The 27,251-nt window shown below is 42.8% G+C and overlaps 1 protein-coding gene across 3 annotated transcripts in view; it reads left to right on the forward strand.

Annotated features, from left to right (window-relative positions):
- The first annotated feature begins 10,165 nt into the window (after positions 1-10,165).
- Positions 10,166-27,251, forward strand: part of LOC117533698 (nuclear receptor subfamily 6 group A member 1-A-like) — a 93,660-nt gene continuing 76,574 nt past the window's right edge. For all 3 annotated transcript variants that reach the window (XR_004567092.1, XM_034197597.1, XM_034197598.1), the window contains exons 1-2: positions 10,166-10,405; positions 18,238-18,285. Coding sequence is in view for 2 of the 3 variants with exons in the window: in XM_034197597.1 (XP_034053488.1) it covers positions 10,198-10,405; positions 18,238-18,285 (256 nt within the window). In the remaining variant the exon portion in view is untranslated. The remainder of the gene's footprint in view (positions 10,406-18,237; positions 18,286-27,251) is intronic.

The raw sequence follows: 27,251 nt of genomic DNA on the forward strand, positions 1-27,251 counted from the left end.
GTGAACTTTTGAACTTGGAAAACGCCCTGAAGCCATTAGCTGTTTGGTCCCCAAAATCCCTGCGCCACAGCGGAGGGAGAGGTTAGGCAGGAGGATGAGTTCCCCTGTCCGGACTCCATGACTGCTGAACAGATGGAGGTCGCACTGAGTCAGGCTCTCGTTCAGTTTGCTGACAGTTGATCACGTCTGCATACTTTGCCCAGATCCAGGTCTAAACTGTGCCCCACAATGCCTTGTAGCAGTCTGTCCCAGGCGCCAGTCCCAAGATTACAATTCCTGCTCCTCTGAACACCACATGTTTAGGCATAGCTACGGATTTTATAAAAAAAACAATTTTGTTGAATAAATCACGAGGCAGAAAAAGTCCATTAATCTCATATTCCAGATTCACCAGTTTAACCATCTGCATCCATTCTGTTTTTAGGTATTTGACTTTTGGTTGAACAAACTAAAACATTTTAAGCAATTACTGATATGTTAAACAAAAATGTATCGATGAATACAAAAAAAGAAGATGAATCAATGATTTAAATGAAGGATGTTGGTTTCAGCCCTATTTGGGCTGAATAAATGAATAAATAATTTTAAAGATTTAGTAAGCTTTTTTTTGCATTTCTTAGCAGTAAATAAAACAAACAAATACATCCTCTAACCTAATAAAGGAACCAAAGAAAGCTTGATATGTTTTTCAAAACTTAATTTATTTTGTGTATTGTTTATATTTGATATCCTATTTTCATTTTATTTGTAATTGTTAACTCTTTTCCAATGTTTAAGTATTTTTATTTTAATGTTGAGCACACTGGTCCTGTAACAACATAATTTCCCAATGTGGGATTAATAAAGTCTATTAGTCCTTAATAAGGATTCTAAAATGTTTTAGTTTTTAGAATTCCAGCAATTGTAATTATGTCTAAACGAATCATCAAAAAACACAATTTAGAGAATTTCTCCTTTAAAAAAACCCCCATATTTTCTAAATGTTCTAATATCCAGCATAATAAACCTTTTTTAAAGGCTGGACATGAGTGGTCTGTTTATACGTTGAGCAACAGTAAAACAATCAACAATTCTGATCATTTAAATGTAATTAAGTTATATTACAAGCAAAAAGACCAAACATTGTACTTTGAAAACATTTGCTCTGTCATTAGTTATGCACACCGTGTTGGGTTGAGGGGATGAAAGATGTCCTTATGGCATATCGTACTATTTTCATGTGATTTTATAGACAAAAACGGTATCAAGATAATTGTTACAACAAGAGCTTTTTGAAAATTCCGAACACAGACACTGTCTTCGCACAGGCGAAACATGTAGGACATAGTGAGCTGATCAATCACTGAAGATGTGAAAGTCCAGCTGCTTAACCCATCACTGAGTGGTAAAAGCTTTCTGTCACATTGTTGCGTAGAAAAGCCGCCTGTGCCTGCTCCTCCAGTTAAAGAACAAACTCAATTTGCATTGATCTGTGAATTGACCAGGAATTTGGCTTAACCCGCCTCCCACTCCCTGCTCGGTGAAGTGTGCTTGTTTTAATGTAATTGAACTAGGTGGAAGAAGAAGGGGCATAAAGGGAGGGGGGGGGCGGTTGGTTGGAGGAACGTCGGGGGTTTGCAGGCTGGCACGGTGGGGCAGAGGCTGAAAGAAAATGCTTTGTCAGCGCCTGCTCCGGCCGAGGGTCTGTCCTCCCTCGGGGCAGGGTGAGGGGGACGGGTGGGAGTGGGTGGGGCAGTGACAGGATGTGAACCCCCCGCTGTGACGCCTGAATGATGAGCTAGGAGGAATACAGTAAAGGAGGAGGGGGGGGTGGGGGCTGACGCGAGACAGATGTGATCCATCATGTTGTGTATTTCTTCTTAACTTGACTCCCTCCCCTATCAGTAGATCTGTGTAAACACCAGCACAGTAAAGTCCACACACACACACACACACACACACACACACACACACACACACACACACACACACACTGTATTAGTTGGATCTGCGAGAGACTCTGTCACAATGAAAAGAGCTAGAAGTGCTTTTGTGCTCTTAGGACAAAAGACACACGTGGAGACATGTGTTATTTTCCTAAAATATGAACAAAATATAGGATAATTGGCGAAGATGTTGAACACAACAAAAAGGGCAACTAAGATTCCATTATTATAAATAGATCTGATCATTATTTCAGTTGATTTGAGCTCAGGTGATGTGTTCAAATGAACGTAGAAGCAGGCGTTGCTTGTGAAACACAGTGGAAGTGTGTTCTTCTGTGATCCATTCATCACCAAGTGCTGTCTAACCGTTTCTCCTCTCACACATGGCTGCTAGGCCTCTTGTGTTGGTTCCTATTTGACTCTTCATCAAACGAATTAAGCAAATCTTTGCATGAATGAATGATGTGTATATTTATGTCCGTCTGAGCTCTAATAATCCCTCCTGTGTGTTTCTGCTCAAGGCCTGAATTACACCCAACGTGTTGGAGAATATTCCTACAAATGATTTCAATAGTTCATGTTAAATGATGCTTTTATATTTTGCAGATGAATCTTTGTTCAGTCAAGACATAAAGCCTCTCGTTCTTTCAAATCCTTTCTAAATAAAACATTTGGACTAATCAAGTCAAAGATCGTCTCATTGAGGAAACGCTTCCCCCCGGCTGATTAGCATTTCAAACAAAGTGATTTCTCTGCCAGCACGCTCCTCAGCAGATGGCCTCACCGTAAAGGCTCCATGCTGATGGATGAGAGGCTGCAGGAACAACAACTCACTGAGCATCCTTTCACCTTATAGAAACATTTCCTGTTAAGACCATACCATATCATTATTCACATTTTCTTACAGAAGTATTGGCCTGATTGATTTATAGACAGATTTTGTTTGGTTTAAAACAACAAAAAAACCTGCAAATAGAAATGTTCACAAGTACTTGTACATGGCTTAAAACAGATTTTGCTTCATGTGACATTAAACACAGCACATGTTACATTTCAAAATGATTTACATTTTTTAAATAATCTGAAAATGTATTGTGTTAATTCAGTGGGTTGTATTGTCTTTCCGTTCAGATAGCTTCAAGAAGAAAAGCTTTTTTTCTATAACCTTTCAAAAACACTTGTATACATTTGAAAGACTTTGGGCAGGCAGTGTTGATGAGGAAGGGTCTCCTCTGTGTGACTTTAAAGGGTTAGTGTCCTTCATCCTGCTGCTGTGGTTTCCAGGCAACAGGCGTGTTGACAATGAAGAGGGTCACATGGTGATGGTGCAGCTTCTGATCACTTTCAGATCATTCAATCAGCACTACACTCACAACTATGTGAGAAAGGACTCAATCACACTTTGTGATAAATCCTTCAGTGTTTGGAAGAACTTGGGCTGCCTTGTTGACTGTGAGAGGTTAGGAATTAGATTTGAGGTGTCGTGATTTTAACAAATCCAGACCATTCTCATCATCCTTCAGCCTTTTTGTATCTATTGTTGGGGCGGGTGCTTTCCTCCTTTCTGCATCATTCTGACACTTATTTGCTTGACAAGAAATATCATTTATGAAAATAGTAACAAAGTACATCTACTTAAGTACTGTACTTAAGAACCATTTTGAGTTACTTGTACTTTACTTGAGTATTTCAACTTTGTGCTACTTTGTTCTTCTACTCCTCTACAGTTCAGAGGTACATGGTGTACTTTGACTCCACTACATGTATTTAATACCTTTAGGTACTTCACAGATGTGGATGAATGATGTGAAATATAATCAAGTGTTGAATCAGACTTTAGTTCCACCTGGAGTAAATCCACCAGCTACCCTGCAGTATACAAAGTACTTCAAACTAGCTGCACCTCTACCAGCTTTGAGAACACTTTCATGATCAATCATTATAAAACATATCATATATATTATTCTGAAATGGACCAATCTGCACAATGAATACTTTGACTGTCGCTACTTTCACTATATCTGAAGTGTGTTGCCTGGAAACCGCAGCATATTTCACCCTGGTACTTCTACTTTAAAAGTAAGTACACAATCTTATTACTTCCATCTCTGGATAAAACGCAGAAAAGCTATTTTCCAATGTCTTATTTATGAATTACCTTGTTTCAGCTATACCAAACATATATTTACATATCACTCATGGAACTCACAAAAGAATGTCATTAGGTGTAGAGAACGATAAACCAAACTGAATGGATACACTTAAGGTTAACTCAGCCTTCAAATGACTGATAAACTAAGCTCACGGCTCTCCTCTCCCTGAGCTCAGTGTCCCGAGGCGGGGCTTGTGCTCGTGTTGTTGTGTGGATTGTGATGGACACGTGGGGGAGGTAGCAGTGAGCGCTATGGGAACGGTGACCAGGGTCAGTGGGATGTTGCTCTTGAAACATTAATGGCCCGCTCTCTGCTGACCTCCCTGTAACCCAGGGAAGTATTTACAGCCTCCACTTGATCCATGAGCTACAGGCTGAGATATTTGCTGGCTTGACGTGGCTCAACCTGAGGCTCTAACAGCTGGTATTGAGCTGCAGGGGAGAACACACTGCCATAAAGCATATTTTGAAGGTGAATACATTACAGTTAGTATGGGGGACAGTTGGTACAGTGACACTAGCGATCTGTGAGCCTAGCTTTTGTCAGGCCTCTGTGATATTCCACACGTAGCGTAGCCAGAGGGCTGTAAACGTCTTCAATTTGAGTTTGAATTTGGCCGGAGGAAAACAGGCAGCTGTAAAACACTGAACTTGTATGTAGAGTAGGGATGGCTTCCTGTGAAACTGCAGCGCTCGAGGATGCAGAGGTGGGGGGTTGTAAAATAGCAGCTGAGAGGATTCAGTTAAAACCACTATTTCCATTTCAGAGAGGGAAAGAACAGGCCCTTCTGTCAGCGGTCATTACAGCTAGGTGTCACTTACCTGGAGATTGGAATATTTGTAGAATATTACTTCAGCTCACAAGTGTTCTCTCTGGTGTTTGGATGCCAGATCAGAAACCGTTGAAGATGATTGGAATTTGAAGCACAGACGGAGTCCATCAGCAGTCATTCCACAGTCAACAGAAAAGATACACAGAGCTGAGCACATTGGCTTTTCAACAGGAACCTGCTAAACATGTACTGTTCTCATTAGCTGAACACACACGCACGTTAAAGGGCTGCCCCTAACTGCTCTTTATCTGTTAATGCTTAACTGCAAAGTGTTGGAACATATTTTAAAATATCGCATTTTTCACATTGTTCTGTCTTACATCAATGCAACACACAAATATATTCAGTTTACTATAATATAAACGACATGGAAGCAGCTAATGCTCATGTGCAAAACCTGCACTAATAGTAATAGTTTTGATGGAGGGTACATGTCTAACTGCTAGGACTGTCTTAGGGAAGATAGTTTTTAGATGTGCAGCTCCTCTGTCCTGGAATAGTCTGCAATTTAAAATGGAAACTGAGCAATCTGGTGCCACTAAATGTTTTTAAAGCTCGGTTGGATGCTACTCAATCGGAAGCTGTTGGTACCTGTTCATGTGGATTACAGTGGGGCAAAAAAGTATTTAGTCAGCCACCAATTGTGCAAGTTCTCCCACTTAGAAAGATGAGAGGCCTGTAATGTTCATCCTAGGTACACTTCAACTATGAGAGACAGAATGGGGGGAAAGAATCCAGGAAATCACATTGTAGGATTTTTAATTTCTCGGTAAAATAAGTATTTGGTCACCTACAAACAAACAAGATGTCTGGCTCTCACAGACCTGTAACTTCTTCTTTAAGAGCCTCCTCTGTCCTCCACTTGTTAACTGTATTAATGGAACCTGTTTGAACTCGTTATCAGTATAAAAGACACCTGTCCACAACCTCAAACAGTCACACTCCAAACTCCACTATGGCCAAGACCAAAGAGCTGTCAAAGGACACCAGAAACAAAATTGTAGACCTGCACCAGGCTGGGAAGACTGCATCTGCAATAGGTAAGCAGCTTGGTGTGAAGAAATCAACTGTGGGAGCAATTATTAGAAAATGAAAGACATACAAGACCACTGATAATCTCCCTCGATCTGGGGCTCCACGCAAGATCTCACCCCTGTGGGGTCAAAATGATCACAAGAACGGTGAACAAAAATCCCAGAACCACACGGGGGGGACCTAGTCAATGACCTGCAGAGAGCTGGGACCAAAGTAACAAAGGCTACCATCAGTAACACACTACGCCGCCAGGGACTCAAATCCTGCAGTGCCAGACGTGTCCCCCTGCTTAAGCCAGTACATGTCCAGGCCGTCTGAAGTTTGCTAGAGAGCATTTAGATGATCCAGAAGAGGATTGGGAGAATGTCATATGGTCAGATGAAACCAAAATAGAACTTTTTGGTAAAAACTCAACTAGACGTGTTTGGAGGAGAAAGAATGCTGAGTTGCATCCAAAGAACACCATACCTACTGTGAAACATGGGGGTGGAAACATCATGCTTTGGGGCTGTTTTTCTGCAAAGGGACCAGGACGACTAATCTGTGTAAAGGAAAGAATGAATGGGGCCATGTATTGTGAGATTTTGAGTGACAACCTCCTTCCATCAGCAAGGGCATTGAAGATGAAACGTGGCTGGGTCTTTCAGCATGACAATGATCCCAAACACACCGCCCGGGCAACGAAGGAGTGGCTTCGTAAGAAGCATTTCAAGGTCCTGGAGTGGCCTAGCCAGTCTCCAGATCTCAACCCCATAGAAAGTCTTTGGAGGGAGTTGAAAGTCTGTGTTGCCCAGCGACAGCCCCAAAACATCACTGCTCTAGAGGAGATCTGCATGGAGGAATGGGCCAAAATACCAGCAACAGTGTTTGAAAACCTTGTGAAGACTTACAGAAAACGTTTGTCCTCTGTCATTGCCAACAAAGGGTATATAACAAAGTATTGTGATGAACTTTTGTTATTGACCAAATACTTATTTTCCACCATAATTTGCAAATAAATTCTTTAAAAATCAGACAATGTGATTTTCTGGATTTTTTTTTTTTTTTCTCATTCTGTCTCTCATAGTTGAGGTATACCTAGGATGAAAATTACAGGCCTCTCATCTTTTTAAGTGGGAGAACTTGCACAATTGGTGGCTGACTAAATACTTTTTTGCCCCACTGTATGTAAATTGTAATTGTTTAATGTGGAACCTACTTGAGTAAGTCTCCCTTGAAAAAGAGATCAATGATCTCAATGGGATACACCTGGGTAAATAAAGGTTTGAAATGAAATTAAATGAAATGTCCCCCTGTGCTGAGGCCCCGTGAAATGAGCTGAAGGATGCCCTGCTTTGTTTTTGTTTTGTGCGGTGATTATCATCAGATGGCTCTCTCCTCCTGAGTTTGCGCAGTGCACTGCGCTGGCTGGCTCTGTGAGGTAGTAAAACTCTGACCCCCGGTATGATGAAAGGGAAGTTGTTCCTTTGAGCGTGTCAAGTGGCGGTGACGGAGCCCCCTCCCCTCTGACCACAGTGTGACCCTCGGCCCGGCCGCCCGTCCGCTGGGATCATCCCAGATAAAGACGTACATTAATGAGCCTAACATAACATGCCCTGATAAGTGCCTGATAGAAGCCCACCGTTTGATCTGTAAGGCTGCGGCCATCGCTCTCATTACATAAGCTGAAGCTGTATGTTAGTGAGGGTCAGTTAAACTCAATGATTTATCCTGTTTTCAGAAAAATACTTAAGGTAAAACAATGCACATCATTATGCACTGTCATTTTTTACAGTGTATTTCCAAATGTTGGGCTGCCCCATATACATAATGAATGCATTTTGGCCCATTTGACTATTTGTCAGAGTTTTTGAAGTAATCGACTGCTAGGTAATGCTCATGAATACACCAAACAAGTAACATTGATTTTTTTAATCGGTTACTTCTTTTTGGGATTGCAGTTTGGCATCTTTGTGATGTGATGGAATTGTTCAACCTTTTGAAAATTGCTCTTATTTGCTCATTACATTTTTTCCATGGATCTGTTTCAATGTCTTGTCTGTGTTCAGGGCGGAGCAGGAGGCAGGGTTGACATTCAAACTTAAAACACTCAATCTTTATACACAAATATTAAACCATTAGATTTCTTATTCCAGAAAAGCAAATGAGCTGATTTACTTAAATGTTGAGATTTACTCCCTTTCTTAACACATTATTTCTGTAAGTAAAAGAAAAAAGAAAAAGAGCCACATTTGAGTAATGTGTTTGTAATGATGGATTTAACAGTCTGCAGAGCAGATGGGTTACATTATATGTATTAAACAATGTATGTTTTTTATATGATGCAGATTGTATTCTGTTTGAAAAACTGATAGTGTAAAAGTTGTGGTTAATTTGTCAGCCTGAAGCAGCGGGGGGGTGGAAGAGTAGATACTGTGCTGCGCCGTGTTGCACACAGAGGTCAAGGGTCAGGTGTAGAGGTCATAGGGACGACCGCGGCGGCCTGTGAAGCCAACACTGGAGTTCCTTCACATTGTGTCACATGTAATATCCAGCATGAGCGCTGAGCTAAACACACACTGCTAATCAGACCCCTGGTGGAGAGGGGCTCAGAGAGGGGGGTTCAGGGTTACCTGTTCACACCCACTGAAGGCAACATGGTGCCAGGTGGTGGCATCACAGCATCTCCCCTCTACACTTGGTTTTAACTCCTGACGGTCATGCTCGGTAGTCTCCACTAAGGGGGGGGTTTGGATGGAGTGGTGCCCAAAGGGGAGAGCTTCTCTGCTCTGACCTTTCACAGGATTCATCTATTCTGCCACAGAGTGAAAACAATGATGTATTTGTGGCTGCTGCTTCCTCACGTCCATCTCACAGTGGGGAGGGGGGACTGATTGATTGTTTGAATAGGCGCTTTCACACCAAGTACTTTGCTGTACTTAGTTCATGAGAATTTAGTAAGAGTTCTGATTAACTAAAGAGCAGATCGCATTCACGCCGGGAATAAGTGCATGAGGCAGGATTAGGCAAATGAAGCCGCAGACGTCACTTCTTCTTCGGCTTTGGGTTTACTGGCAGGCCGAAAACAACTTCACGGCGTATACTGCCGCCCGAAGTCTTTCTACTGAAGCCTTCAGAGTAAATCACCAGAACGCCAACATCTTCTCATCTCCACCGCTCCAATGTTTTATTTTGTGTTGCCATAAGTTAGTCTCTCTCCGTTGGTGCGCTGGGCTAATGCTAATAATGCTAATGCGAGGATAATAAAATGGCGGCTTCTCAAAATATTTTGGGAGTTTTACAGGTCCAATCAGAAATGGGAACCTTTTTCTCCCACGAAAGTCCCTGCTCTCTAGCAGGGACTGAAAAGGGGGTGGAAAGGTTCTCATGAACTACGTTCTAGTTTCGGATTTTTTGGTGTGAATGGACATTTTCGGAACTATACTGGGAAAAGTACTGCGGTGTGAACGCGCCTCTAGAGTGAAAAGCTGACGTCACAAAAACCACAACTGTAATGTGAAAAAGCATTTCCCATCTGTCCTCTCTGCATCAGCCATGCCCTGTGAGAGAGGCTGTGGGAGAAGTTTGGCTTCTTAAAACCTTTTTTTTTAAAGTTGAATTCTTCTCTCGGCAGAGCTTCTTGTGCTCAGCCATTGTGACTCATTCAGTCACGGTGTCGTAAAGAGTCAGATACAAAAAAGGTTGATGATTGTGTTTAGGTTGCCCGTTCGATTGTATCAAGAAGCACAAATGTAAAATATCAATGGCTTAACATTATTATGAAATGACTGCTATGTACAGAAAAACAACGGTTTCAGTAGGTCAGTCCCAGCAAAGTAGCCCCCCCGGCTGTGGGGAGGACTAGTCAAGTGGTTGTTCTTTGTTTTATTCTCTTTTGGATTTATTTAATCCAGTTAACAAGACTTTAATAACCTCATTGAAATAGTTTTTTCTTGTCTCTATTCCTACTGCTCAGTGAAAAAGAGACAGAATGGGTTTATTCACTGTAACAGGGAGACGCAGTGGGGGGGTCAGAGGTTCACAGCACCAGTTTGAACTCACTAAGGCTTCAGTGGTCTTATGGCCAATAGCCAGGTTACTGTGGCATCTAAAGTCAGCCACTGAAGTGTCAAAGTGACTCCTGGCTGCGTCTCCATCATCGTTCCCCCTCACTGTGGGGGGGGGGGGTGATAGATGGTGCTGAGATAAGAACAGGGCTGGCATGTAGGGGCTGACCTGCTCAGATAACAGGCTGTGTTGCCCTCCGCTGGCCATGCGGAACCCCGCCATCTGGGGCCGAGGACAGACTGAGAGCGGGGATCACCATTGGAGGAATTCCTGGGCACTGCTGATGGCTTCAGGCCCTGGATTCCTGGGGGCAGCTGGGTGTGCCTGTACTTCTGTTGACTGTACGTTAGACGGAGCCTCCACACTGTCCTGCTCCAACAGGTCCAGCCAGATGGCACTTTCCAGTAAGGAATGTGAGTATATGTTTCAGCGTCGGGTGTGGCTACTTATGGACCACAGCGGCGTGTCAAGTTTTGGGCATCATTAGAGATTCTGAGTTCTTTCCAGTCCCTGTTGTTTTAGGTGCATTATCTTTGACTTCTTCTCCTTTATACCTGTCAAGAAAAAGGATGAAATACAAGGCTCATGAGCGTTGTCCAAGAACAAGAGTAACGTCACTCTTTATTACAGATAATTACTTGGTGTGGTAATTTAGCAACTTGCAGCCACATTCTTTTATTTAATATATATTCATACTTAATACTCTTCATTTTATTCAACTTAAAAGCATTGCAAAGTAGCAGAATACTTATTCCGTTACTGACCAGAGAAACAAAATAAGAAATAATTGATGTATAGATGCATTGAATATCGGAGCTTAGTTTACCTCAGATCTAAAGGATACTTGGAGCCAGCTAAATTAAATTCAGATGGTAGAAAAACCTAAAATATAGACTAAACTAAAGCTCAGTGAAATTGAGAAACTCAAACTACAGAACACTTAAAGGTCCCATGTCATGGCCATTTCTACTGATCATGATTCCATTGTTGAGGTCTACTAGAATAGATTTATACTGTTCAATGTTCCAAACTCACATTGGTTTCTCACACAGCATCTCTGTATAGTCTGTGTATTCACTCTCTGTCCTACACGGCTTGTTGTCAGTTTCTAATTGATGTCTCATCGGTGAGAATAAATCACCTTTCGCTTGCTCTTTCTGATCACTCGGCTTTCTTTTAATGGATCATGTGCATCTTAACAGAAGACATGTTGTTGTTGTACACAAATGTAACGGGCAGAAAAGGTTTAAATAATAACATCCTCATATTGGGCTTGCTTGGCATGTCTCTATGCAGGAGGCAGGCGGAGGACAGAGCGGTGTGTTATTTTGATGAGAGCTGATTGCGTCGGAGGTTTCAGAGGTGAAAGGTTAAAGATGCAGCCTTTCTTTGTCAACACACAATGGGCCACAGCGGAGCAGGCTCCGGCTGTATTGGCTGCTGCTGCCTTCCAGGCCTCAGGCTATAATAGTCAATACACTGTCATGAGGATTAGTAACAGAGACCACACAGTGGGACCTCCATTCTTCTCTATTGCTGCTCCATTATCAGCCAACACTGCAGCTTGGGTGGAGCATGGACCTAAACAAGGCTTAATCCTGATCCCAGAAATGCCACTTTTAAGAGGTGAAGAGAGAACTGGAGCATGTTGTTAAGTAGGACTGACTGACTTGTGCCCTCACACTGTGTCCTAGCAACATTTGAGCTGATCATTCACCAAAAACATGCTATAGTGTTTGAGATGTTATCTTCCAGGCAGCCAACATAGAAAGGGCTTGTGGGGGTGGGGTCCTCTGCAGAGTATTAGCACACATCTCCAACCCATCTGAGACCATGGAAGCTGTGTCCACTGTGATGAATTACTAAGGATTATTTCAAGTTTGAAGTCTTTACATGGCTTTTTTCTTTCAAGTTGTTTCTTCACTTTCCAAATGAATAGAAGATATAAGAAAACCTTTTTAACATTACAATACAAGGGTCTGTTCAGCAAAAGTACAGAAAGATCAGCCCCCTTTTTACAGAGAGCTTGCCATAAAGCATTTTATTTTAAAACGATTATCAATATGCAATTCTTCAATCCTTTAGCATTGTCACTGTGAGCATGTTAGGATCCCAACGTCAGCATTTAGTCCTCAGTACAGAGAAGCTAGTGTCGCTATTGACTATTATTCTTGCTAAAATGAAATACCATTCACCTCCATTGTTGGCTGGGGCGGGGGCAGAAAGCTCAGAGAGGGATATCTCATGACCTGATCAAATAGGTCATTGTAATTTAGGTAAGCTAGAAAAAACTGCAACATGCTTTAAAAACAGGTAAGAAGTAGATGGGTTTAAACGCGTATAGCATTGGCATGGTCCTAATCTGACAGTTGGTAAACATACTGAAGAAGTTAAACAGTATTAAAATACAATTATATATAATTGTTAGCTAGTCAACATTATATTACGGATTAAATAGTTTATCTACAATTCTGCAGTGAAAATAAATGGATTTATGTTTTTGAATGCGAACAGACTCTGGTCCTGGTCTATGGGTGTTTGAGGTTCATACGTCAATATAAGTGTGTGCGTGTCTGTTCAGGAGCCGCTGACTGAGGCACGTGTGTGTTGGAACAGAGCATGTGTGTGTCGCTGTATGCTCCAGGGAGAACATATGCTGGTGTTGACTGTGGGGCAGGGGTGGAGGTTGGTGGGGGGGGCAGCTGGCGTGTGTCGGGTCAGGGGTCTCCAGCTGTTGATAGCAGGGTGGTACGCTGCCACAGAGCGGGAGATCTGACGCCCCACAGCCCGCTCTCTGCTCCGTCTGGATGTGAGTGATGGAGCTGCCGGGCGGTGTAAGTGAGCGCTGTCTCCAGACGCCGCTCACAGATGGCCAGGCTGCTGATGGAGGCGAGATGGGGAAAAAGAGGCTTTCAAATAAAGCTCCAACAGCAAGAGGGTAACCAATATGAAGCCAGCAGGTTGTTCTGGGGTTATGGAGAGACCCTTAGAGAAGTCACATGGTATCAGGCTTTGAATTCAAATCTAATTTAGTCCTGCCGATGTGATTCACTCATATTTATGATTAAGTATTCCATCACAGTTGTAAGATATCACTCAGATTGTGATTAGAATTGTTGAAGGTTAATGTCTTTCCAGAGTCTGATGGTGCTCACGTTTAACCCCTCCTGTCCTGTTAGTTTATCCCCCCTTTCTTTGGTGTTCCTGTGTGTTAGTTGTTTCACTGTTGGACTTCTTGCTCATAAATGCATATACAAATTGTATTGAGATTAAACTTGTTTACTATTTAGAATAGTTTATATTATATAATGTTCTGTGCTACATGTTTGGGCACCTGTGAACAGCATTAGGTGACTTTAGTCATTTCAACTTGAAAATGTTAATGACCATTTCACCGGTAACTTTTATTTCCCCTTAAAACTAAAAAGTCCAACATGGTTATTCATGTCCCTTTATCAGCTCCGGCTCGGAACTGGAGCCTGAAAAGTACCGGTTTTTCCTGTTCACACCGCAGAGGCGCCGCCTCTTAGCTCCGGAATCCGGTTCACTTCCAGCTCCAAAAAATTGTCAGTCTAGAGGCAAGAGCTTCGGAGCTAAGAGGCGGCGTCGCTTACGTCTCTCTTACGTCGAGGCGGGGGCAGGGGCAGATTCGGCGTTGATGCTGAAGACCATAAAGAAGTCTTGCATTTCGCATGTGATGTTTGTAAAGTTCCTTGTAAAGTCGTCCGATGCCTTCCATGTCGTTTCGTACGAGGATAACCAAAGCGAACAGCGCTTCAATACAATCGGCCATTGTTGTTGTTGTCGATGTGAGGGATTTCCGCGCGGTTTGGATTTTATGAAGCAGGCACGTAAACGGTGACGTCATGATGCAGCAGCGGCAGCTCTGGGCGGTGTGAACAGAGCGGGAGCAGAAAAGGGAAACCGGAGCTGAACCAGAAAAGCTCCCGCTCGGAGCTAGAAAGGGAAAAGCGATGGTGTGAAAGGCGCATAACAAAGACGCATTTGAGGCCCAAAGTAGGACTGCACGATTGAAGAAGAAAAAACCCAATTGTGATTATATTGACTGATATTGAGATATTTCAGAGAATTATCACTCTTGGAACTTTATTATTAATGTTTAAAAATCTAAAAATGGTAATTGTGTGATTTTTCTTCTTTTTTTTTTCCCAACAAGAAAAGTCTGTAAAATACAATTTGTAGGCTGGGACTTCTCTGCAGCTCCACAATGCCCCATTCGTTATTTGAACATATTTTGCATTTACTGAATATTTCCCTTACTCTGTTATGGAAATGTTGCTATCAACAAAACGTTCATGTCAAGCCCCCAGGAAGTGCTCTGGACGGACTCTGAGGAACAAATTCATAGTGTCCAAACGGTGGTACTGCATCTTCCGTATCAGACTTTTTCCCATTGACTAACATGGGGAAAGAGACGTCTGTAAATCGGTGGATCATTTTTTTTAAACTAAATGAACTACCCAGTATGAGCTCTTTTATTGCCCTTATTACAATCATTAAGTCCTTTTTAATGTTGTAAAATGCACTAAAATCCGAATCTAGATTTATTTTCTGTCTCCATTCATTCTACTGAGCCGAGAGCGGGATCTCGGGGGGCGGAGCTTAAGGGGTGCATGCTCTGTGAGCGCACATACGGGTTCTTCTGCTCTGACAGCCAGGCATGCTGGGTAATCTGATGTTTCACTCTCTAAAAAATTGGGCCATTTTGTCTTCCTGCGCCAATGAGCCATGGATGTATAATAAGAACTGGATACAGCGTGGGAGGCGGGGCCTCATTCATTCCTATGAGAGTTGCTCATTAGCGCATGATGATAAAATGGCCCAACTTTTGAGAGAGTGAAACGTCACAGATTACCCAGCATGCCTGAGAAGTACCCGTATGTGCGCTCATAGCGCATGCGCAACTTTAACCAAAATGCTCGTTCACATCAAGCACGTCAATTTGCGTACACGTAACAGCACCGCACGTTCATGACAGCATGGTAATGATTTGTTATTATGATGGATTTGATATTAACCAGGCGGCAGTTAGCAGCTAGCGGCTAGCTAGTAATTATGCTATGATGTACACATCAGAGTTCCCGTTAGAATATTTTTTCGCCGGTCAACATGTCCGTTAAAGTTTAAATCTTCCGGACAAAATGAGAAAAGTGCCGGTCAAAGGTCTTCTTTGTTATTTATTGTGCTTTAAAACAAATTGATATGATTCGATATTAAACAAACTAATTATAGTAGATTAACTACATTATTCAAAAGTGTACAGTAATTTACAACAACACGGGAATAATAAACGGAGCGCTCCCTCTCCTGACAGCCCGTCAGTATCATGCAGCTTGCGGATCCAGTAATGAGTGACCTGACAGTAAAACTAAACATATCTATAACTAGTTTAGGTAGTTTGAGAGGTCATTAAAATAGCTACGTGTGCTATTCTAACCTGGTGTGTGTTTTTGTTCTGTGATCATGCAGAGCTGCGTGTCGACTCGTCAGCAGCAGCTGATCTCTCTCCCGTTAGATTAGACTTCACTCGCGTTTATATCCATATCGATCAGATCCAGCTAGTTCTAGCTAATGATAGGACTACCTGCTTATTAAAAGACACCTAAACAATAAGTGTCGCTATGCAACCGGGTGAGGCCGCAAAGTATAGCGCAGCATTATGCATTAGTTTACATGCCCACCAGAAACCCGAGGCATTACCAACAGATCAACGCACAATCAACCCATACAGGACATCTCTTTCTCCACATTAAGTGTTAGACATTATAATTGACTATTCTTGTCTGTCACATACTCTTTTGTCTGTCACATAAGTGGCGCAAGTTGCGCAACTGATGTGGTATTGCGCTAAGCGGAAATGATTTGTAACGACACTTTGACCGGAGAGATTTAGATTTGCCGGTCTTCAGCATATTTTACCGGTCGTAGTCCGGTAATTACCGGCTAACGGGAACTCTGGTACACATCAATCGTTATGTACTTATATTACGCTGTAACAGGATCTAGTGATATCCAAGCAACAGAGCTTTATTTAGCATGAAAGAATTATTATATATATATATATATATATATATACAGTGCAATAAGCTTCTTAGTGCAATAAGAAGCTACAGGGACGTTAATCTAACGTCGGTAATATTAACTTTATTTAATACAACATTTACGGTACAAGATGTAATCATACAGCCCATGTAGTATAATAATTAGGGCTGTCAAGTTAACGCGTTAATAACGCGTTAACGCAAAAAAAAATTAACGCCACTAATTATTTTAACGCGATTAACGCATGTGTATTTTTTTTCCTCGGCCGCCCCGTAGTTTCAGAGCGCATCGAGTTTAAAATACCATCTACAAGCTGATGCTGACAGCCCCGCTCCTGCCGCCCGCTTGTGGCAGACCACACTTCCACGCTCACCGCCAGGCACCGACTGGCTGTTGGGAGGACCGGGAGGGTGTGTGTATGTGTGGCCCGAGCGAGCGAGAGAGAGACCTTACGTGCATTGTTGTTGTTAGCATCTGGTGCTAGCTAGCTGCGCTAACTGATATGGAGCCGTTTAAATGAAAACAGAGGAGCGACATTTCGCCACAACTGCGACGAGCACTTGACTTTATGCAGGAAGCCAGACAGTGGGACATTGTACGAAAAGTCAGCACACTCAGCGCGGATAGTGCGCAACATGATTGCAGCGTCCAGGCAGCTCCCGTTCGAGCATATGCCTTGAGTTGCACATAGCTCCAACGATCCAACACACACACACACACACACACACACACACACACACACACACACACACACACACACACACACCACACACACACACACACACACACACACACACACACACACACACACACACACACACACACACACACACACACACACACCATTTTTATTGTATTAGGTTCCAGGTTGAATTGAGGCGAATATTTGTAATGTTCAGAGGTTGTTGTGTTTAATATTCATGAGAATATTTGTCATTGTTCAAATGATAATAAACATTTGCATAAAGCATATTTGTCCACTCATATGTTGATAAGAGTATTAAAAACTTGAAAAATATTCCTCTAAGGTACATTTAGAACAGATAAAAAATGTGCCATTAATTTGCGATGAACTATTTTAATCGACTGACAGCCCTAATAATAATGAATTACAGCAAACATGTGCAATATATCCATTATTACAGCTCCGTGGGCTGGCAGTAAGGCGATGTGGTCCGTTCTTATTGTGCATCCATGGGTAAAGATAAACGCATATAGTGCAGAACACGTAACATGAACGTGCCGGGCAGCGCGGTCCCGTGGGTTAGATGCGCGTTCATAATGCAGAGGGAAATAACTCTCAGAATAACGTTATTAGCACATTTTTACAACTTGAGGAACGAATGTTTTTAATAAGGGCTATACAAGTGTTCATACTGGGTAGTTTATTTAGTTTAAAAAAAATTATCCAACGATTTACAGACCACTCTTTCCCCATGTAAGTCAATGGGAAAAAGTGTTTCCGGGCCCAGCAACCTAAATAAAGTGTAGTACCGCCGTTTGGCCAGCACGAATATTTTCATCTGAGTCCGGCGCACTTCCTGGGGGCTTGCAATGAGCAGCTTGCAATGAGCAGCTCTCATATGCGAACAAGACCCCTGCTCCCACGCTGTATCCAGTTCTTATTATCGGGTGGCTGTGGCTCAGTGGTGTTTAGTGTGATGGACTTCGAATCAGGGGATAGCAAGTTCGAGTCCCACTGCAGTCAGCATGTCGACACTAAACCCCAAATTGCTCCTGTGGGGATTGTCCACAGTATTAAGTATGTAAGTCGCTTTGGATAAAAGCGTCTAACAAATGACATGTAATATTATATGGTTGATGTTTGTGCAGCCCTAATCCAAAGTGCCCCTTCAAGGTGCCTCAGATGTGGGGGAGAGGGGACTTTTGGTTCCACGTTTACTTCCTGTATCTTGAGATATTTGGTCAGAAAGGTCTTTTTATCCTCCTGTTTGCCCTGGTTAATCATGCCATGCATTGTTTGTTCAAATATTCCTGATCCAATCTGACACATACTTGTGTTGTGTAATTGCATATGAATAGAAAGAAGCCCCTTTCTTATTTCGCCGCTCGTCTCCACGTAATATGTATCTTTAAACTGTCAAATGTTTATTGTGTCTACAGTGTTGACAAGTTGTATCTGACTTTCTCCAGCAGCTAACCTTTGCCCCTCCTCCCCCAGGCTTTTACACCAACCATCAACTGGAGTCTGAGCGGAACGACAGCATGGGTGAGTTGAAAAGCATTTATTTATACTCAGATGGGAACTGTAGGTTTTCAGTGAATGTAGGTGAACTGCTGTAGTCACTGGGTTGCCATGTGGCACTGACTGCCTCCAATATATTACATAGGGCTGAACGATTAATCGATTTTAAATCGAAATCGCGATTTGAAATGGTGCGATTATGAAATCGCAAAGCCTGCGATTTAAAAAAAAAACTTTTTATTTATTTTATTACAATTTATTTTTATTTATTTTTTCTTCTTCTTCTTGTGTGTCAGTCATCCACACCAATCAGAAGTGCTGTGCTCCACATGTACCAGCCATTGTTAATCAATCAGAAGTGGCCCATGATAGAAGGTGATGGACAGATTGATCCAATCACCTGCCAAGTGCTTTTGAAAGTGCCTGCCCTTTCCAAATGGCTTGCAATAGAGCTTTAGATGGTTTGGTGAAACAAACCATCTGAGTCAGGTTAGTAATGCTCCATCACATGTTTTACATCTATTAAGCCAGTGGTTCTCAAACTTTTTCTGTCATTCCCCACTTTGAACAGGTGGGCCTTTTCAAGCCCCACCTGTTCCTCGCCGCTCCAATAAAATGGTAGGCCAAGCTTAAAATGGTCAAATGTATCGTTCTATAACAGGGGTCTCCAATCTTTTTTTAGGATGAGAGCTACTTTCAAAAAATAAAACAAGTCGTGAGCCACTTTTACTCATCTTTTTCTGTTTTTTTGCAGTGTATATATTTAGCACATTTTAACATTATTATATGCTTACCTTTAACCTTTGTGTGCTGTTTGGGTCTGTGGGACCCGTTTTCAGTGAAAAGAAAATGTATGATTTTTTTTTTTTTAAATATTGAAGTTAAAAGCATCAATCTGGTGCACTTTGAGCCCAACATGAATTTATGGATACATCTCTCAACACTCTATGAAAGGGAGCTGTATACTTTTCAATAATCCAAACATCTTTAGAATATGATCACAACCAATAACAAATCATTTAAACTTGTGTATTCTTATCTTATGTTACCTAGTTAGCATTCTTTCTTTTTATTTATGCATATTTTACTAATCACTCCCCTTTTAAACTGTTTACTGTCCGATAGTACACATTGGAATGATTTCTTACTTTATTTTGTACAACTGGGCTATATTATATAGATAAAGGTGTGTTCTCTCTCTCTCTCTCTCTCTCTCTCTCTCTCTGTCTCTCTGTCTCTCTGTCTCTCTGTCTCTCTGTCTCTCTCTCTCTCTCTCTCTCTCTCTCTCTCTCTCTCTGTCTCTCTGTCTCTCTCTCTCTCTCTCTCTCTCTGTCTCTCTGTCTCTCTCATTGTCTCTGTCTCTCCGTCTCTCTGTCTCTCTCATTGTCTCTCTCTCTCTCTGTCTCTGTCTCTCGCTCGCTCACAGAGGCTGTGTGCTCCTCCATGGCGATGATGGCTTGCGTTAAAAGATAATAATAAACAAAAGCCTATTTGTAAAGCGGGGGGACACAAACGGGATTTCGAAAAGTGTCACGGTTAAACTCCTTATGAAGTGGTGAGGTGCCGCTCCACATTGCTTTTCTTCCCGACTGCAACGCTGTTGTGTGTGTGTGAGAGAGCGTTTCACATGTGTGTATGAGAGATTTTTACATATGTCTGCAAATGACTTTGGTTTCAGTTGTGTGTGTGTGAGCAGGCTCGGATTGGCCATCGGGAGATTCGGGACTTTTCCCGGTGGGCCGCTGCCGTTGGTGGGCCGCTGCCGTTGGTGGGCCGCTGCCGTTGGTGGGCCGCTGCCGTTGGTGGGCCGCTGCCGTTGGTGGGCCGCTGGTTCTATCACATCTCTGCGCCCCACCAGTGGGGCGCGCCCCACACTTTGAGAAACGCTGTATTACAGGGTGAATCTTAAACTGAAGCTTGACTTTAAAGCAACCCAACGGAAGTTTCATGTAAGTTTAGTTCTTTCACTCGTAGCTCGGGCTGCGGGGGTGCTAGAGACGGGAGTACGTTGATACGACCTTCCTAGCCGGAGATATGGCCGCATTTTACAATAAACTTCCGTTGGGTCGCTTAAAAACAAATATCGCAAATCGCAATCGCAATATTTGTCAGAAAAATCGCAATTAGTTTTTTTTTTTTTTTTTTTCCAAATCGTGCAGCCCTAGTCTGCCAATAAAACACTTGTTGAATAGTAGCTCCATCTGGTGGTTAAGTAACGCGCTGTAACTTCATTGAATGATTTATCCACAAGAGGGGAGTATAATCTCAATAATAATAATAAAGCAGCTGACTCTTAGGCAATAACGTGGAAAAAGTGTGTGCGTATGAGTTTAATTTTGAGTTTATTAATTGTTTCCTGCGTTGGGTAGAAAAGTGCATGTTTTAGTTTTCTATTTTACATATGATATCCTCAGTCTGTCTAGATGTGGGTGATGACAACATTACCTCTAAAGAAAAGCTGCATCTTTCATTCCATCAGCAGAAGTGGCTCTCGTCATGGTTATATGCTAAAATGTCAGATGTAAACATTTTAGAAATGTGCGGCTCTTGGTCCGGAGGAAACAGGGAGCAAAGGGCCAGGGGTGAGGCAGTGGTCCAATGTTAAGTTCCAGGTTCAGGCGAAGTTCACTCGGGACTCCCCTGGCTGCCATCTCAGCACCAGGTGGCACCATGGGGGGGTCATAGGTCGGACATAGTTCAGAAAGCACTGACCTCGCCGTGACTCTGCGCTGACCTGATTGTGTGCAGCTCTGCTCCGGCCTGGGCTTTCTCACTGCTCCCTCTATAAAGTTGTGAGAGGAGAAAGGAGGTGGGGTGGGGTCGCTAAGAAGTGGAAGGAAGCCGGAGAGGAACTATTAAACCTGCACACACAGTGAATGGCCAGCATTGTTGCGTGCTGCAGGAGGAGGTGTGGATTTATGAGGCTGAGCCTGATTGGGTTGTAAACTTGACGAGGTGGGCTCGCGGCCCGGCCACTCGCTGCCCTGCTCTCCTGCCAAGAGGACTCGGTGCATGCATTGGGCAAGGGTGACGCGGGGGTCATGGGGGGCTGAGGCATGGCTCCCTGGGCTTGTAAATGCCCTGACAGGGGTGGGAATTCAGAGACCCCCATTCAGTGACCAAAAAACCCAGGTCAGGGGCCAAATAGTTGAGTTGCAACAGCTGTTTTTAACTCAGGTTCTTTGGATGACTCCACATCAACTTTAATATCTAAAAATGAGAAAGTACATTTTTCTCTCCTTGACTCTCTAAAATCCATGACCATCTTCATTAACGTGCAGAAGGTCATTCATTGGGTATTGATTAGAGGTTCATAGGGTTCTAAATCTATGAGAGTGCAGAGTCCTGTGCAGCCATGGAGCTCGCTTGGGTGGTAACATTCATTAAAAAGTCTATAAAAGCTGTAGTTGCACACTTATTCCTTTACGCAACCCTTTGGAATCAAGAAGTTAAGTTTTCACTACCTCATACCTGATTCTTTATAAAAAGTTTAATTCAAGTACCTAGAAGCAAATAAGTCCTATCCTTCATAATAAACCGGTTAGTTCTCTGTATTGGGACACGTTTGGCCTCCATGGATCCTCCTCCCGTCAGCTCTGAGCTGACCTGACCCCCTCCCCACCATTAAGTCCAACTACACGGATGACCAAAGGGTTATCAGGGGTCTTTAGTGGCTGCCTCTGTTCCATGGTGAATCTTTAGCAGCTGGGACAAGACGTTTTCCTCAGACTACAGCTACACAGCTTCCCTACATTTGAAGGAGCTCTTGGGAGATGTATACAGTGGGCATAGACTGAATAATACATTTTATATATATACAACTACTTTTTTGTGTTCCATTTTCAGATTGATAATAAAGGACATGTGTCAAGTTAAAAGCTAAATATGAAACACCAGGAAATGTATTCATTTGAAAGAAATGATGTCTTTGAAGAACATGTAGTTTCATGAACATGTATCTGTTATGTAACCCCCCCCTGTGTATCAGCTCAGCAGCCGGACTCCTGCAGCACTGCACGTTCCAGGCCACGGGGGGGCAGTAGGTCCATGCAGGACCTACATGCAGGGCCGCCATAAGGGGGTGAACAGTTAGGACGAAAAAATGTTGAAGTAACCAATGTGATTATCTTTCCATGGGGCCCAGAGTCCCTGGCGGCGCCCCTGCCTACATGTGATGCTCCCAGTGCCACCTGGACCCAGTGAACTCAACACCCATATGGAAGTACTTGGTTGCAGCCCAGCACGTGCCTTTTCTTTGTCCTCACATAACCGGGCTGACTTTATATGGCTGGCTCCAAAAGTCATTTAAGATCACCAAGTGTAATGTTCCTCAGCGCAGTCCCTTTCCCGCTTCAGACCCCTCTCTAGTTTCTTTGTTGTGTTTTGAAAGTAGATGTTGCTGTTAGTAAGACCTGTGTTTCTCTCAGGTATGTACAGATGGTGAAGAATGAAATGCCCCTCGTAGCCTTCTCCTCTTTTGATTTGGCTTTCCTCTCCATTTGCTCGGCCAGCCGTGTGCACTCTGAACATGGCGTTAGTGCTGCAGAGTGTCTGCTGACCTCCATGCTTTCTTTTCTTTCATTTGAGCCTTTAATCATGTATGATTAGCCTAGATGTGATAAACTGTCTCTTTTTCTCTCGCCTGATGCCATTGGCGTTGGCGTGAGACTCGGGTCAGCCTGCGGAGTGTTCCCAGGTCAGGCAGAAGTAGGTCAGGCCGTTCCCAGTGTCAGAGCCTATAAGTTCACAGTGTGTGATGACAGCCTGACTCCACAGGGATACACAAGCAGACTTTGTGTAGCGCTCATATATGTAACAAACAGTTTCCATCTATACCGCTGCACTACAAGCCCACATTTTATGAAGTCATAATTCACTTATTTTACATTAAACCTTAGTTTAAAGTCAATGTATCACAACTTTCCAGAGCTTTACAAAGCTGCCGATTTTAGGGATCAGAATTTCCTAGAAATATAGGTTTAGAGGTTTCCAATCATTTTCCCTTGAAATTATTTAAATAATGACATTAAAATAATAATTGTATATAAATACAGTAGAATAGACTCAGTCTTCCTCTCTGTGTGACAGTATGTGAGTGTGTGTATAAAGACAGCTGAAGACCAGAAGCCACCTCCTCTCCTCCATCACTTTCTCATTTAAGAAAAGTAACTTGGGTCTGCTGTGGCTGGAGAACATCAGCGTGTGGGAAATCCTCCAGCATGTTCATATAACCTTACAGGGCAGTTACTGCAGGATTATTTCCATATGCCTATTTCTCCGATTACACAAAGAGGTTCACTTTCCAAGAATCAAGGGCGCAGATTATTTCACTTTTTAAAATAATACATATTAATAATAGTACATGTGGGTCACTGTCTGGTTATTACCAAAGTCCCAGGTACAGCCACCCCCCCGCAGCCTGATTGAAGTGCCCCGACAGATCCCTCTCTTCTTGGACTATCCTGCAGTTTGGAGATTGGTTGTAGACATGCACAGTGAAGGGACATCACAATGGAGTGTCATAAGACAAAGCTCTTTTTTAACCATTTATTTGCAGTGTTTGTTTTTTCTGCTCAAGCGATAGCAAACAAGAACACAAAACATTGTGAAGCGGTCGCACTTGGTGTTGAAAAGCTCTCTGAGAGAAGTCATGGAAATTGTCATATGGGTCATGGCGGGAAACCTGCTTTAGGGTACATGCTGACCCCCGCCCCAAAAGAACATTTGATTGAATAAAGCATTATTATGAAATGTATACCAAATTAAAGTATGATAGCGCACAGAATCATTTACACATTTAAAACAATACTACTTTTAATTACAAAAGAGACTTTTTCAAAATACTTGCAGAATAAAAAAAAGAATGCAAAATGCAGCATCACCTCAAGTTTCCTTACTCACAGTATTTCTTGAATCAGTCTTTACTATTAACTTTTTGGGTATGAGCACCTGAACATTTTATTATTTTTTACTTTGATTATATGGGAACTTTCGGAACTAAACAACTCTAATCCTGGACAAATGAAATACCTTTCTGGAAAGAACTGAGAAACATGTTTTTATCATCATTATTTAAGAACAGCTGAACGTAACTATTTGATCAAATGCACTTCAATGTTAACAGTATACCAAACACAACTGCCCGGATTGACCAGCCCAGTGTCCATAAATAACCTTTTACACATCAGTGTAGCGCGTTGTATCCAGTTTGTGCTATCATCATTGCTCTTGGACCCGTGGCCAGCCGGTTCCTGAGAGGTTTGAACCGCAGTCTGCATTCATTGATCAGTGAGTTATTCTCAAGTAAACCCACCGACAGCAATGAATGTTTATTGCAGCCTTAAGAACCACAGCTGATCTGCTGTCTGAGGAAATGAGTACTGGCGTGTCCAGCCAGAGGGTCCCAGGCCTGAGCTGTAGCCCCCCCCCCCCCCCGCAGACTGTGGTCCTGCTATCTGCCCTGCATGAGGGCAGAACGGAAAGATGTCTCTGCGCATGGTTTCCAGAGGAGTGTGTGTGTGTGTGTGTGGCGGTGTGTGGCGTCCCTCAGGGTACATGCAACGGTCGATGGTTTGGTCAGAGCTCAAACTCACCGACAGCGTTGAATGTTCTCCGTGAGCACCAGGCAGAACCGTGTGTTTCTGTTGGCTGTTTGATTTTGTTACTTATATGTTGCTTTTAAAGGAATAGTCACATGACTGCTCGGTTTTCATTGACGCTGCAGTTGGACTCCATCACAGAAAGTCACCATTACTTTGCTTGCTGCTTAACATCCATACCATGTATTTAAAATACCTGCAATTAAAAACCATAATGTTGTCAGACCAGTGTGATATCTGTCCACCTTAGATGGTTGAAACAATGGTATATGCTTATTTGTAATGCTAAAAATAGCTTTGTGTGTATCCGTGTCGGCGTTAAAACATCCTTGATAGGAAGCCATGCAGCGAGATGGAGTAGAGGCGCTGATGCAATGGTTTGGGCTTCTTTAAATAGCCCTGCAGACGTGGAATGCCTCACCATCCTCACCTTGTTTCAAACTACTGAAACTCTCATCCGTCTCCGAAGTCTCTGCTTCTTTCACCTTCAGCCTGCAGCAGAAGAGCACAAAAAGGAAGGCATCAGAAACACCATGAATAAAAGCACAGAGATGAAGTCTGTGTTGGAGGGAGGCAGATGTGTGATCAGAGCTCGCTGCTGTGCCCCCAGTTTAACTAGAGCACTGCAGTGTGGAGCTAGTTAGAGATGACTGTTCCCTCACCCTGTGCTGAACCTCAGGGAGCGCGCCTTCCTGTGTTCGCCTCTTTGAGGTTGGAAAATCATGCAGTCATGTTTTATTAATGTTCTCTGTCTCTGCTTTTCTGTATTCCCCTGTTTAGCCTGCTTCCCTTAACACAGTCAAGCATATTGGGAACACTGTATTTAGTCTGGTCTGCATCCTCTTTTCACGTGGCCTTTTATGACAGTTAGGATTTGATTTGAAGTCTTACTAAAACCTGTAGGTTGGTTGGGAAAATATAATGCAACTTATTTGTCTGTTTGATTCAAATGAAAGGATTTGATCTGCAGTTCTCTACACATCACAGGCTGGAAGAGAGCCACTCCTGCATTATGAATGATCACTTAAGGTGGAGTGAGGCACAATCGACTCTGCTCTGACACAGTTCACTGACCCTGGAGATTATTACCACAATATGATTCTAAAGTTTTCTTTGTTTCATCTTACATTTATTATTTTCATTGTTGGCTTTTGAACAATGGCTTGTTGAATCTACTTTTGGGTCAGTGTGTAAGTCACGGCCAGTTTATTCCTTTTCAGACATTTGTTTTTTATCTAGAATACATTCTTCCACATGTTCCTAATTCCTTTCTGCTTCTCCCTTCGCAGACAAGGTGGGAATTAATATATGTTCAGTGGCTCTGGCTCTGACTTCAATGGCTTCCCTCGCTGGCACTTGTGCTGTTTGGCTGCGTGCCCGAGACACACAGAGGCTGTTTTCATCTCAAATATCGCTCCCTCTCCTTCCCCTCGCTTGTTTTTCATCTGACTTGACTTCCGCTCTCCCTGCACTTGGGAGTACTTGTGTGAAATGTACGTTAACTCGTAGCACGCACGCTGTCTTATTCATAGGTTTGAGGTGTGGTACTTTTCTATCATGGTTCTGATAATACTTCTCCTGGTGTGGTCTCCAGAAACGTTGCATAACTGACAAAAGGTTAGCGAGCATGAGCCAGCGGACGAGTGAATAGTGCAACAGTGTGACTGAACCGGTGTGAACCCTGCATCGTCAGCACATTCCAGGGGTTGGACAATGAGGAGCACACAGTGTTCTCTATGTCGCTCTGCAGCCAGGTCCCGGCTACACACATGAACACAGTTCAGCAAAATGAGTTGGAACTGTTAAAGTCAGTGTAGCGTGCATGTTATGTTCAAGGAATCTATTCTCAGACCAGAACCCCAGGGGAATACAGGCTGTGCACTAGAACACCTACAGAGTTGTGGCTAGGTTTAGTTAGACTTCCACTGACCTGGAAGTCCCTGGATTGGATATGAATGGAAATATAAAAGCACTTCCCTGTTCCTGTCATGGCCTGAACATTTCTCTATTTCACTTTTTCATTTACATAATTTCACAGAAACTCACAAGCAAGATGGCCGCAGAGAGATGGAATCTGATTTAGGAAACCCAATATGTAGCGTGGATTTCCTGGATAAACCCTGCTGGATATCTGTTCATTTACTATGACAGTTTTGCTCACACAACTGTAATACTCAAATACTCATTCTGGTAGGATGCCAGTGCATGCTCTCACACACTTTCCCATCCGGTCATGCCTCTTGAAAATGATATAACTATATAATCCACTGGCGCTGCGAGATATCCCCTAATGGAAGAGCAAGAGCAGCTTATATCGCTCACGTCGTGAGTGATCCTCTTCTTGGACAAATTCAACAAATATGCCATAATTGCTGTGCCAATCACAAGTTA

The sequence above is a fragment of the Gymnodraco acuticeps genome, unplaced genomic scaffold (genome assembly GCF_902827175.1).
Source record: "Gymnodraco acuticeps unplaced genomic scaffold, fGymAcu1.1, whole genome shotgun sequence".
NCBI classification, from domain to species: domain Eukaryota; kingdom Metazoa; phylum Chordata; class Actinopteri; order Perciformes; family Bathydraconidae; genus Gymnodraco; species Gymnodraco acuticeps.